This window comes from Ochlerotatus camptorhynchus, unplaced genomic scaffold (assembly GCF_037179485.1).
Source record: "Ochlerotatus camptorhynchus isolate MF236.1 unplaced genomic scaffold, CSIRO-AGI_Acam_v1.1 ptg000183l, whole genome shotgun sequence".
NCBI classification, from domain to species: Eukaryota; Metazoa; Arthropoda; class Insecta; order Diptera; family Culicidae; genus Ochlerotatus; species Ochlerotatus camptorhynchus.
This window is the reverse complement of record NW_027040673.1, coordinates 1,163,474-1,177,686: the sequence shown is the minus strand read 5'-3', so window position 1 is coordinate 1,177,686 and position 14,213 is coordinate 1,163,474. Positions and strand designations below refer to the sequence as shown.

Here is a 14,213-nt window from a genome sequence, read left to right as displayed (position 1 = left end):
TCCACATTGCATTAAAAAGCAGGGTCATCATTGCATCATTGTGGCTAAGATATCACAGCATTTTTTCAGCACAGCAGATTGCATAACGCTCGGTCCGGGTGAAAAAGAAGATTTAGTTTTCCTTATCGCAGAGAGAACCATTTCAACATCCACAGTAAAAACATCCATGTTTACGACATCGGTTGGCACATCGCGGACTGCTAGATTGATTTCAACTTGCGATGGTGAGTCGTTCGAGAAAACGCTCGAGAAGTGCCTTGCAAAAAGCCTGCATTTATCCTCAGTTGTCAATGCTACGTCGTTGCCCAGAAACACCTTCGACGGGAGACCAGTTTCCTTTCTTTTAGTATTTACGAACGACCAGAATCATTGCTTCGCAGATTGCGTTCAGTGCGAATTACATACCGCTGGTAGAGAAGCTTGTTGTTGCGGCGATAGTTGTTACTGGCAATTGAAAAATTCCGTTTGGTCAAGAAGCAGAAATACAGTCGCGCAGAAAGCAATTATAGCGATCGACAGCTATGTCGATCTCCAGGTCATTCAACACGTTCCAGTCTATCCGGACTAGGAACGTCGCAGCAAACGTAAATCAGTCTTCCGGAAGTTGAGACGATAGACAATCGAAGTTTCATCAAAGTGAAGTTGAGATCTATTTGCGATAGAAATATCCAAAGCAGGATGTAAATTGTCAAGAGGAACGATGACATCAGGCGCCTCAGTAACGGTACAGTCAAGAAGTGAATTTTCCCTAACGAACACCAAGTCTAGGAAATGAGACTGAAAGTTGGGAACTAGATTTATCTGCCTCAATCCATGAAAACCAGTACCGTCCACAAGCAAGCGGCTGGCCGGAGTAGTAACAGATGCTATTGGATCTGGATATGCAAATCCCTGACCTGAGTGCGACCAGATAAGCCAAGGTTGATTGAAATCACCGAGCATAAGAATCATGTCCAAATAATAGTCCAAATGTAAAGCCATAGAAGAAACAAATTCTACAGCATCCATATGAAGTTGCATTATACTACAGTCGAGACGTCGTTCAGGGGGAATGTACACCGTTCAGATGGTCAATATTAATGAACCTTTCCATAACGCCTCTAACCATTTGAGACATCGCGTTGCACAAAAAAGGCACCATAGGGTTGTCCATCTGAAATTCGCATTGAAATGGCTCAACTTCGACAGCAACTGATTTAAAGAAAGCTAGCTTAATAACACGTTCAGACTACAGAGTTATAACATATTATAACGGTTGTCAAATAATTAACCACTTCATTCGAGCAGCTAAAATGACGTTTACTACCACTCGAACTTTGAAATAAAACATTATTTTGAGATTTTTTCTTCTAGAGCCTCGAGAAAAGTAGCCAACATTTGTGCGTTTCATAAAAAAATAGAAATTAGTTTGTCCAGTGTTGTGAAATCGCTGGTAGAAAGTCACGCCAAAACTGCTTGACAAAGTGGTCAATTGCAACACAGAAACCACCATCAAGATAGTGCTATAACATGTTATAAATCTGTAGTCTGAACGTACTGTTAGCCATCAGCAGCGAGACATTCAAACAGTTTTTAACATCTTGGTAGGAAGCTGACGTTGGTTCAATTTTGTCTTTCTGGACGCCTTGAATAAATTTTCGTATTTGCGGAGTAATTTTGATTGCCCTCTGAACAGCAGCACTATTTTCCAACCATCGGTGACCGCAAAACTTTAGCGGGAATATGGTAGATCCAGAATACATCGTGATAAACGCTCGTCTTGCTGGTACATCTTTGAAGATATTGTAGATACCACGCAAATATTTGACAACATCCCAACTGATACTGTGAACACTATCCTTGAATGTATTATGCAAAATATACAGCCCACAGCTTCCCAGATCTATCAGCTTCTCGCCACCTTTTTGTACCTCTAGCTTCAATTTACATTGGGCCCATTCATGGACACTTGCAGCAACTTGTTCGAAGAGATACCGGCAAGGGCGTCCATAAACGCAGCGAGTAGATCTGATGCCCGGGATCTTCCCAAAAACTTTCACGTCATGCACTGATAAAATTTCAAAGATTGTTTTATGTGTCCCACACATGATTTTTTGCAATGTGATCAACATTATTTTTTTCCCTGACCTACATTAAAATTCCCTGACATTCCCTGACTTTCCAGATCATAAATAGAATTCCCTGACATTCCCTGACTTTCCAGGTTTTTCCAGGTAGTCGACACCCTGTTTTTAGAAATGTATCTTTCATCTGAGTAAAAGTTACTCTCTTTCTGACTGAGATTGAACTGCCGTATATCGAAACAGACTGCTCTTTTGTTTGCATGGGCGGGATTCGGTTGTTCAAAATAGTTGATAGGCGCTTTTCTATTGTTATTCGAGATCTCGTAAAGTTTTGGAGAAAAATGTCCCATGAAAGTCCCAACATGACTGGAATAATTGTAAATATTCAGGCCTAATCTACGAACCGTGTAACTAGTGTGCTGACTGAAGATCCGTTTCGAACGTAAACATGAATGAACAAAACAGCTATAATAAGAGGATAACAGAAACCACAACTATCAAGTGAATTCGAAGTAAAGCAGAAGGCAGAGGACGGGTGAAATTCTCTGAACCAATGATCCAACACTTGCGAATTATTTTTTTGGAATTTTCTTGTTTATTTCCAACCATTCCATATTATTCCTTCACTCGTTCTTTACTATCTTCACCCCGCGTATTTCAAAACAGCAGAACGATATCGATCCTTACGCTTATCAGTACACAAAACAGCAACTTAGGATGCAATCCGTCTTCTCCAGCTTGCGCCTTACTTCTTCTCCTTCTCCTTGAACTTCTCGTCTCCCTTACCACCTCGGATACGACCGGTACGACGGGCAGCAATAAGACCGACCTTGCGACCTGGTGGAGTTCCTCGCTTGACGGTCGAGGCCTTACCGATGTGCTGATGGTTACCACCACCATGGGGATGCTCGACGGGGTTCATAGCAACACCACGTACCTTTGGCCAGCAGTTACGCTTAACCTTGTACTTGTGGTAGGCACGACCGGCCTTCAGGATAGGCTTGTCGATACGACCACCGCCAGCAACAATACCAACCATGGCACGGTTGGCCGATGGCAGGACCTTCTTGGCACCCGATGGCAGCTTGACACGGGTACGCTTGGTGTCCGGATTGTGGGCAATCACGGAAGCGTAGTTACCCGAGGTACGGGCCAACTTGCCACGATCACCGGTCTTCTCCTCCAGGTTGCACACAATAGTACCTTCCGGCATCAGACCGATTGGCAGCACATTACCGATCTGCAGCTGGGCGCGCTTTCCGCAGTACACAAACTGTCCGGTGTACATACCTTCGGCGGCGATGAACAGCTGTTTGCGCAGCTTGAACTTGTAGGGGTCACGGAAGTGAACGACCGCCAGCGGGGCACCACGACCTGGATCATGGATGATTTGCTACAAAGAGGAATCTCTGGTTAGAACACTTCTTCCAACTAAACAAACAATTCAACAACACTGAAAATAGACACCGTACCTTAACGACACCCTTCAGGTAACCGCGACGTTCGGCGTAATCGAGGGGACGCAGTTTAGGCTCTCCCTTTCGCTTCTTGGTGTGGGCAGTGAAGACGGACCCGGCACCTTTACGCTGTGCACGAATGACTCGCCCCATTGTGGCGATGTATCACTGTGAATGGGAAATCAAAACAATAACGGATTAGTCCTCCGGAGGTTTCACGGCAATGCTTAACTACTGGGAGAAAACCATGCAAGCCGTTCCCTCAACACCACTCCGGTTGAGCTGCTGCCAGCGCGAAACGTCAACCACAAACATTCATAAACACACATCATTCGGGCAAACAAGTTTCATTTTTACGAAATTTCGCACTAATTCGAAAGTAATTGCACGACATTCACTTTCACACAGACGAATCGCTTGTAGGGGATAATTTTAATCACTATTTCCAACGAAAAACGGCACTTACAGGGCTTAAAAATTAATTTTAATGATACACAAAATGTGTGTTCACTAGACTCTGGTACGAGCCGGAAAGAAAGAGCGAAACGAGCAAATGTCGAAAACAAGGAAATGGACAAACGCAACCTTCGGTCGGTTGACAGCTATCAGGTGGAGGTAACTGTCAATGTTTGCGTTCCACGCAAACATGCGTTCGACGAGGGGCTGCTGCTAAATGCGGAGCTGAAGAAAAAAACGTAAAAAATGAGAACATAAGGGTTCAAAAAATGATAAAAAAAAATTGAAACCTCTACACAGAGAAAAAAATACACTTAAATTTAAGTTCTTTTTACTTAATTTTGGGTAATTTTGAGTTTTGCACTCCACACTCACTTTTTGTTGTTGTCAAAAACGGAACGAGAGATTCGATTTTTTCATGACTTTCGTTAATAAGCTACTAGCACGTATATGAGATATTCTCATATTTTGGGTAGAAAATACTCACGAGTAAGTAATTATTTTTGCCGTAGTCAATTGTAAACTACACAGCAAAAAAAGTTGTTGAATATTACATCGAAACTGCTGCAACCAGGTCAATCCATCGGTTGTGTAATATCACATTGTACGATGTACATCGATTTTGCGAACAAAATTACAGCCATTGATGTAATATTGTATCTGCTTTTTGCTTTTACATCATTATTTCATACATCAGCTTGAATTACGTTGATCGATATTACATTTTTTTTTGCTGTGTATTATAAGCGGTTTACAGAAAATTAACTTATTGAACGGAACATGGGAGATGAGTGAAAAGAACTTAATTTTGGGTAATTGTTTGGTTCCGGGTAAAGTGCTGGCCATCTTGATGAGATTTTTCTTGTCGATAATTATTTTAACATGTTGTAACTCTGTAGCCTGAACGTGGCGTATTAAACAAATAAATCAACAATAAACAAATACAAATAAATCGATGGAAGAACCGCAGACAGACATTCGAGCACTATTGCCACGTAGGCTACAAATTGCCACAGTAAAATTGACAGACTATCATCTCATGACAAATGAAGTGATGGCTGAATGTCATAGAAAACAGATCTTGCCATGTGAAACTGGCCACTGCTTTCGATACGGACCAGCTGGCTGACAAAAAAAATCATCCTGAGCTAACAAATCAAAACAAGAACAAACTTCTGACAGGTCAATGAGAGTAGCGTCTAGCGCCATCTGGTTGATTATTGCTAATTGAATATTTCATTTATAACGACGGTTATGAAATTTCACACAATCTATTCAAGCTTGAATTACTCTGGAAGAACTATCCCACAAATAGTTTGAATGATATTCCGTACGTTCAGACTAAAGTTTTAAAACATATGTTGTAGCGCTATCTTGATGGTAATTTATATGTTGCAATTATTTTCAAACCGTTAAAACATGTTATAACTGCTCAGTCTGACCAGTGTTTTAAGCTCTTTCTTATGGTTATTTTAATTGTTTTCTTTAAGGGTATTGAGGTAAATGCATATTCGTTTATTCTGCATTAAAAATGGTAAAAAATCCATTGAATTGGGTTCTCAAATTTTGAAAAATATATCGGTTTCCATACATCATCTGAAAGGGCTTCGTTTTCTGAACACAAGAATATTTTTTTTCGGTCTCATTTACTTCCATCTCGATTTTTAAATCGTAATTAAAAGCAAAAAAATCACTTCACTGTTTGACACAAAACTAACAAAATGACAGCTCTCTCCCATACAAATTACCACCGAGCTAAGATGTTAAAACGCTGAACAGACTGGAGAGTTATAACATGTTATAACAGTTGTCAAATAATTGCAACACAGAAACCACCATCAAGATAGCGCTATAACATGTTATAACTCTGTAGTCTGAACCTAGGGGTAATAGTACGTTCAGACTACAGAGTTATAACATGTTATAGCGCTATCTTGATGGTGTTTTCTGTGTTGCAATTATTTGACAACCGTTATAACATGTTATAACTCTCCAGTCTGGACAGCGTTTAAGACAGCTTTGGATAATGAGTAAAATTGGAGTAAATTTTGAGTAACTCTGAGTAACTCGAGCTGCTCAATATTCAATGTCAAAGTGACATAGCAACCTTTTTGTTTTGTGTGCATTCCAGAATTTGTCAATCAAAGATGTTTGCCGAGGAAAATCTTATCATTGGATGGCGATTATAATAGTAGGATTTTCTAGTTAACATGGAGTAGTGACACAATTTATCAAAGTGATGATACAAACGGTTATTGAACACGGTTATTTAGCACTCCATTGCGAACATTTTGGCAGATTGCATAGACACGAAAATGATTATAGATGGGGGTTATTCCACTTTTGCCACTGGTGAAGTGATTAAAGTCACGTCGTGGTGACGCGTTTCTCCATTTGATCTACACAGAGAGTCACATCACCACGACATGACTTTTCTCACTTGACTGTAATGACTGTATTGTCTTAAAACTGATCGAAGATTTTACTGATAGGACTTTTTTCTCTTCTTTCGCAAATGCACCGTACCATCACAATTCAGTCGTGATTTCTGAGGGTAATGGCAAGGAAATTTGTTTAAAATAAAATCTTTCCTCTTAGTTACAGGGATTGATATATTTGTTCACTTCGAATTGCAGCTCACTCACGATTTTGGATTAGTGGTGTGGCAATAAAATGTTGAAATTTATAATTGAAAGAAGACACCGTTTGTCGAAAACTTAAGGCGACCCGTCATAAAGCACACCAAATACGAACTCGTTTTTCGTACCAGGCCTTCTCCGGATCATTTCGGAAATACATATTCCTGATTTTCAACTTTGTTGTCCTACCATTGTTCGGAGACTACGCTTATAAGTGTAATTCATGCTGAAAAGAAATACACATGGATTATTGAGTATTTGTTGCAAGAATACAAAACTAGAATAAATGATTACTCTGACAGCTTATGTTCGTTTACTGGGGGCAAGACAGCTGCACTCAGAGTAAATATATTTGCAGCGAGTAAATTTGAGTTGCTCATATTTACTCAAAAATGAACAAAGTAGTCTCGATTTTCTGATCAAAGAAATATCGTCTGACAGCATATTTCGTTTGAAGCATCTGTTCGCACATTTGACAGATCGTTCGTTTAACAAATCAAATTGTGGACAAACGGAATGTTACTGTGGTGGTTTGACTGCACGACGGTTTTACGGGGCTTGGATGCCTTTCAGGCGCCTTCCCTCGTTGGTGAGGATTGACACGGCCTAGGACGATACAGGAGTGACTGGAGTGACCCATTCCAAAAGAGGAATGCTACTTTTTGGTTACCTGAGGTACAATCTGAGCTTGAAACTTCGTTCGTGGTCAATAGAATTGGTCCTTGACTGCTGATTGTGGTATATTATGTAGCTGCTAATTCTAGGCCAGATTTGTTCAGCTCTGGCCAGCTTCGCCAGCGAAAAAAAAACCACTTCAACTTTAGCGCTTTGCCAGCAATCGTAAATGTATCATTGAAAAAGCCTCTAGCAATGAATTAAAGTTTATTAAAACAAGCAATTGCGAAGGTTGACTGGATGTATTTAATGGTGAATAAATATCAGAAACTAAATAATTTAAAAAAAAAAGTCCATTTTAGGCATTTTAGCGGTCCAATTAAAAAATTTACAGAAAATTGAATTCAACGCTAACATGAGGCCACAAACTATATTGCTCTAAGAATTAAATTTATTGAATTATTTAGCCTAATACCTATCGAACCGCCCCAAAAGTCCCTACACAGAAATTACAAAAAAGCACGTCAACTTATTGCTTGACAGCATCGGTTTCAGCATTATTTTTAATATAACAATCAGGTTGCTATGAGTATATAAGACATTGAGCAGCGTGAGTTACTCAGAGTTACTCAAAATTAACTTCGGTTTTACTCATGATCGATAGCTGTCTTGCCCCCAGTTCGTTTATACTGATTTAATTTTATTTTTTTTACGAATGCGAGACTACTATGATTACTTTTGAGCAATTATGAGTTACTCAAATTTACTCGCTGTGAAAATATTAACTCTTAGTGCAGCCGTCTTGCCCCTAGGTCTGAACGTACTATAAGATGGTGATTTTTGCTAAAGTAATCACACTTAGTTTTCCTTTGGTTTGTTTTTTCCGTCGATCTTGTTTTCCATGCTGAGCACCAATGCTACCGACGTGCCAGGAAGGCAGCTCCCACACCTGGACCCTACCTATCGACCCATCTACTCATGAACCGGGGACCAACGGCTTTACTTCCCATCCGAAGGAAGGCGTGATCAGAGATGTTATGCCTCAGAACATCCCGGCGGCGCCGACTGGGATTCAACCCAGGCCTGCTGGGGTGAGAGGTAATCACGCTTACCACTACACCACCGGCGCCGTTAATCACACTTAGTTGATGCTGATTTCAAATAACAGACTAAAGTGGTAATTTTTATACGATAGAAGGAGGGGATGAAAGTCTAGAGTTGATAGTTCCGTTAGAGTACGGCAGTGTGAAAATTGCATATAGAAAGTAGATAGCGAGCTAGGACAACTTTTAAGGAAGGTACAAATCGTTTTTTTTTTCATCTCTCTTTACCAAACTCCCCCTTTGGAGAGGGATGGTGAGGGGTGTCCCCCCTGAATATTACACCCAAACTGCTGCAACCAGGTCAATCCATCGGTTGTGTAATATAACGTTGTACGATGTTCATCGATTTTGCGAACAAAATTACATCCATTGATGTAATATGGTATCTGCTTTTTGCTATTACATCATTATTTCATACATCAGCTTGAATTACATTGATCGATATTACATTTTTTTTTGCTGTGCAACTGAGATACTTTCAAATTGACCGTTAAATGCTTGTTCGATGAACAACTTATGATTGATACGTCTGTTTGTCTGTGCTGGAACTATTTTAAATAAGTGGGATTACATTAGCAAAAATCACCACAATCGCGCCCCTCGGTGGAACTTTGTATGGGAGCGAGCTGTAAATTTGTTAGCTTGGTGTCAAACAGTGAAGTTATTATTTTGCTTTAAATCTTGATTTAAAAATTGAGATGGAAGTAAATGGGACCGAAAAAAATATCGTTGCGTTCAGAAAATTTTGCCGTAAACAACCCATTATTTGAATGGTTCACTTCCAAAGAACCATAATACATAAGGTTAAAATTTTATCACACAAACGTTCATGTAGAGTTCCATAACCATTTCACACGGATACAAATTTTGTTCATTTAAATCAAAAATATAAATGTTTATACTCTAAACAGCTCTAAACATATGAATTATTCATAGTAAATTGAAAGGATGTTGAAAATTAAGATATGTGTGTTTCAATTAAATTCAAACGCATGTTTATTTCAACAATATCGAAATATCAATTGTATTTGACAGCATCTATCACTGACGTGTTTGTGTTAGACTGACAATGATGGGTTTCTGTACGTGGAATGGAATCATTGGTGGGACCTGGCCAAGCGGAAACGTTTGGCGGTGATAATGGCGCAGAAGACCACTTTCAAAATTTGAATACCAGGATAACTTAGGTAAGCACATTTGTAATCTGCATTAAAAATGAGACCGAAACATTTTGGTACAAATTTGCAAAAATCATACACCGATAAGTAAGTTTATTCAATTCACCGCCGATCTGGCGGTCGAGTAATTTGAAAGCGAATAGAAAAGGCTCAACATCGAACTAAAGTTTCTGGAAGCTCAATTTTCAGGTCACTAGCTTAACAATGTTTGACAAACTTACTTAGAATGTGAAATTCATCACTTAAGTGTGCTTCAAACACAGACAAACAGAAGTAACTCTTTGAATAAATGTTCATCAAACATAATATTATCGTCACTGAACTCACTAATGCGGAAAATAGCTTGCTTGCCATCTGCATACCACGTTCGATAGAATTCGTGCCAGCGCGGTGGTGAGGGATTCGCAAAATTAATATAATTTAAATTGAACGTTAAATGCGTGTACGACGATGGAGAAGAAAGAGTTACGTCTGTTTGTGATCAAATATGACGTCCACAAGTTTCTCGACTTTTATCCCTTTTATCCCCTCCCTCCGCTGTATCACGCTTTATCACATACCTGCTATTACACGTACTGTCACAATTTCTCAGACCCGCCCTCAAGAGTGGACGTCATATTTGAATCGCCCCTTTAGGTGTTAAGAGATGAACCAACCAATACAGATAATTAACTAACTCTTGAAACGAGTTTTTGGGATGAGATGACACGAGGGATGATAGTAAACGTGTTTGAACATTACCTTAAACTAGTAAACACTTCATTTTTCATCATTTTTACTTTATTCAGATAAAGTTTGCGTGTATTACAATTGAGTTACGATAATAGTAATAGATATTTTGCATGTTTTCATCTGTCTTACTTCATTCTCACTAAAGCCTATGTACAGTTACAAAAATATGCTCTAGGTATTTCTTCATCATGTATGGTTGATTTTTATTTAAATCTTTGATTCCACCTGACTATTTTCTCACTTGCGGTGGAAGTGTTTTAGTCTAGCAAAAATTCAACACAATGAAAAATACAAACCGAAACGAAGAACAACCGAAAACCGATGCTGTGTGAAAATTGTCTACCATGAAGCACACGGAAATTTGATTGCACTTTTGCGGGTTTGAATAACTAACTAGTCCTCGAATGGCATCCTATATGTTTCGATAACGTCTAATAAAACAACAATTTATTCAACTACAACCTAGCGTAGCGTTGTTCTGCATTCAAAACCTGAAAACAAGAACCGATTAAGTGGATTGGTAGTGTAATGAAATTAATCAAGGGAATGTTCATGTTGTGTGTGCATGTTGAATTTGTGTATGTGGGTATCTATTGCTCCAAAGCGAATCTCCAAAGAGATCCACGTGTGTGAGAACGTGGCGGAATCGAAAAACTGAGGTGATTGTTGTATCACAAAATTCATCCTTTTAAAACGTTAGCTGTTGTCGTGTTTGATTGTAAGCTTGTAAGAGATGGTCCTAAACATTAATTCGGCGGCTAGGAGCCTAAGTTGTCTATAGATGAATCTTTCAAATGATGTGCTTGTCTTAAGCTATGCACGAAACTCAGTAGAAGAAAAGTAGCCGTTCCTGGGCGGATGATGATAGTAGTCGCCACGTTCGCTTGATGCTGATGTACTGAACGAGGGCACGAACGCAAATCAAGAACCCAAAGGCCATGATGAGCCACCAGAGCCAAGAATTCTCATGTGAAGCGAAATCGGTTGAGTGCTTCACGATGAGAGTCCATTTGGCCAACGAGAGACCGAAGCCTGATAGAGCGCCGTAGCGGGCAGCGATCGTGTGACAGAAGCAGGTCAGCATCAGAAAACCGATCCAGTTGAACAGGAACGCTACCAGAAATGCTGTCACAAATACAATGTCCGTCCCAAGGAGACTGTTGTCCGCGTTGATGTTCTCTCCATCGGCATCGATGGCGATGAAAGTTACTGCTGGGCCGTTGGGTCCGCCTGGAGTGCGACCAATTGGTCCCATCGGAAGTCCAGTAATACTGGGCGGTGGCGGTGGCATATGGCCGTTGGCGCCCGGAGGAATCGGCATCTCGTGATTAATCATCTTCTCCATCTGGACCTCTTCATACGTTGGCAGCTTGGTGGTCATTTCTTGATGGTTTGGTTGAGCGTACTGATGATGGGCATTGTTGTCCGTGACTTCGTATGGCGGCGGAGCACTAAAGTCCGCCTTGGGCGGGGGTAAATCATCGTTATTGCTGTTGTTATTGGCCGGAGGCATCTCGGGCTTCTTCGGAGAGCTGCAAAAAATGGAAAATACTGTTAGTCGATCATGCATAATCGTATAGCATAGTTCGATGATTAGTTCCGATTATCTCGTAAGTTGCATCACAATCTGAAACAACTTTTTCGTAACCACTTGGAAGCTCTTGAGTCTAGAAGAAGCCAGTGTTAATTTTCATTTTATAGAACGACCTTCAATCGTGAGCTTATCATTGTCATTGTTGTCGCTTTTCGGTAAATAACCTGAATCATCAACAGAATCTACTTGCTTTCACTAATCTTGCTTCTCTTGCAAATTTGCAAACAAACACTCGAAGCTCGAAATTCCTAATAATATAATAGCACTAATGGTAAGCACTTTGAGCACCAAAAGCAACAAAAACTTGTCACGTTTGCGTGTGGATCGTCGCCACTTGATTGTCAGCTAGCTAAGTAGCTATCCACGTAGCTGGATGCATATTTGCATAGATACTTATTTCACAATGCCAACCAGTGGCGGCATCATCGTCCAACAATACCTATAGACAGAGCAGCTGTGGAAGCAGTGGCTTCTTTCGGGAAGTATCGATTTTCTGCAGCGACTTCCAGGAAGCGATCAAAACAAAATAATTCGCTTCGCAAACACACCATCGCACATCATCCTCTTGTTGCATAGCACAAAATGTTTAATCCCGTAAATGCAATGCCCCCGATGGCGATGACGAAAGAGAAGCCCCTCCTGACTGACCATTGATTTGATTTGATTCGAATTCGACCATTTTTCCTTTCTCCTTTCTTGCTGATTGATTCCGAGATCCCTTCTATGATGTAATAGCTTGCCGCTGTGATCTCGTTTTACTTACCTCAGCAATTTGTCCTAAAAAAGCGTAAAACTTCCGTACAAATTATAAACTTTTCGATCCGAAAACACACAAACTTTTATCACCCGAGTCTTTTCTCAAATATGACGCATCAAGGTTTCCACCTCCGCCGTCTTTCTTCACCTTGGGATTTGATAACGATAATAATGCAACAGGGTCCTTCTTCGATCGATTCGCTCTGGGTGCAGCAAAACAAAAACTGGATTTGGATATCGATTCCCCAACGTAACCAACACTCCAAAAAATATCTCGATTCAATTTCTACAACCACAAGTGGAGCAAACAGTGAAGCGAACTGATGCTGCTAACTTTTGTTTGAATCAAAAATATATGTACTGCAATGTTATCGAGAACAGGACTGGCAATTCAAGTTTTACACTTCTTTCATTCTTCTGCTGTTCTTATCCACTGACCAGTATGACGTCACACTAATTGTTACCTACGAACATTGGTAGAATGAAAAAGACGACAAATTCTCACTGCCAGACCTGTTATTCATGACACTGCATGTACTGTTCCTCATCCTTTCACTCCACTGAAAAATCCCATAAGGAACTGTCAATCTGTGCGTGAAGAGCGTGAACAGCCAATGTCGACCAAAGTGTATTTAAGCACAGGGATAGTATTCGCGACAATGAAGATGTACACTGAAAAATTGGACAAATCACATATTGATTGAAAACTAATCATTTTAATATTATACCCAGTTTAATCATGCTGGCTTTCTAAAAACTAATCAAAGTTGATTGAATTTTAGTCTCCTCTGAGTAAAATTTAATCATGTTCTTGATTATTTCCATGAAAGTGTTAAATATGATTAACAGTGCAAAATCCAACGTCAAACTTGTTCGAAACCTCGTTTGCGTTTGTGATTCCGGGTGTGCTGCGATGGAAGAAGTGTTCGGTGCCATCGGTGAAGACACCACGGAGGTGCTTAAAGGTAAGATATATAATTAAAAAGAAGCCATTTCTCCATTAGTGCCGGACAATTCGCTCGTCATCATTAGGGTCATTCGTCAAGGAATAAAAATCTGGAAGTTGTCCGGATCTTCATTCATCAATAAATGATTGTTTGATATCGAGAAAGCTTGCGGAAAATCTACTCCGGAAGCGCGGAGTGAGCGAGATTTGTGCCGCATCGGGAATGGACTAGGATCATCCAGCCGTTCAATTGTTGATCGTATAATGTATTCTAATGTTTGATTTCAACAAGTCTGACTCTGACTCCAGCCCAAAAATTGCTTTAACTGCTTTCTATTTTTTTTTCGTTTCTTACAGACCCAGTGTTACACAGGAAACCACGGCAAATAGGATAGAACGACGGCAGTGAGGCTAGAAGTAGGAGCGTCCGCTTTGTTTCATCCAAGGCTTGTGTTTTTTAATGTATAGAAATAAAATACAAATGAATTCAAGATTTAGATGTTCTTCTATAAACTTTATCATGTTTTTCCACACACTTATCTTTGTTTGCCGAAATGGGCACCACCAAGCAGCTTGCGTTGATTAGAATGTATTATTGGGATGATGAATAATTAATTTTAAAATTAATAAATTTCAATGTTAATTTTATCACTGCAACATTGAAAAGTAAGCAT

The 14,213-nt window shown here is 39.9% G+C and overlaps 2 protein-coding genes across 2 annotated transcripts; both read right to left on the bottom strand.

Annotated features, from left to right (window-relative positions):
* Window positions 1–2,637: 2,637 nt before the first annotated feature.
* RpL8 (ribosomal protein L8) lies at window positions 2,638–4,107 on the bottom strand. Its single transcript, XM_065223019.1, has 3 exons — window positions 3,989–4,107; window positions 3,536–3,690; window positions 2,638–3,456 (listed from the first exon to the last, which is right to left on the bottom strand). Exons 2-3 carry the CDS (start codon window positions 3,671–3,673, stop codon window positions 2,809–2,811), a joined length of 786 nt encoding a protein of 261 aa, XP_065079091.1. The 5' UTR covers window positions 3,674–3,690; window positions 3,989–4,107; the 3' UTR covers window positions 2,638–2,808.
* Window positions 4,108–10,273: 6,166 nt separating this feature from the next.
* On the bottom strand, window positions 10,274–12,920 carry Ndfip (Nedd4 family interacting protein). The gene is made up of 2 exons (XM_065223014.1): window positions 12,601–12,920; window positions 10,274–11,775 (listed from the first exon to the last, which is right to left on the bottom strand). The coding sequence occupies exon 2, from the start codon at window positions 11,754–11,756 to the stop codon at window positions 11,070–11,072; it is 687 nt and encodes a 228-aa protein (XP_065079086.1). The 5' UTR covers window positions 11,757–11,775; window positions 12,601–12,920; the 3' UTR covers window positions 10,274–11,069.
* Between the last annotated feature and the right edge of the window lie 1,293 nt (window positions 12,921–14,213).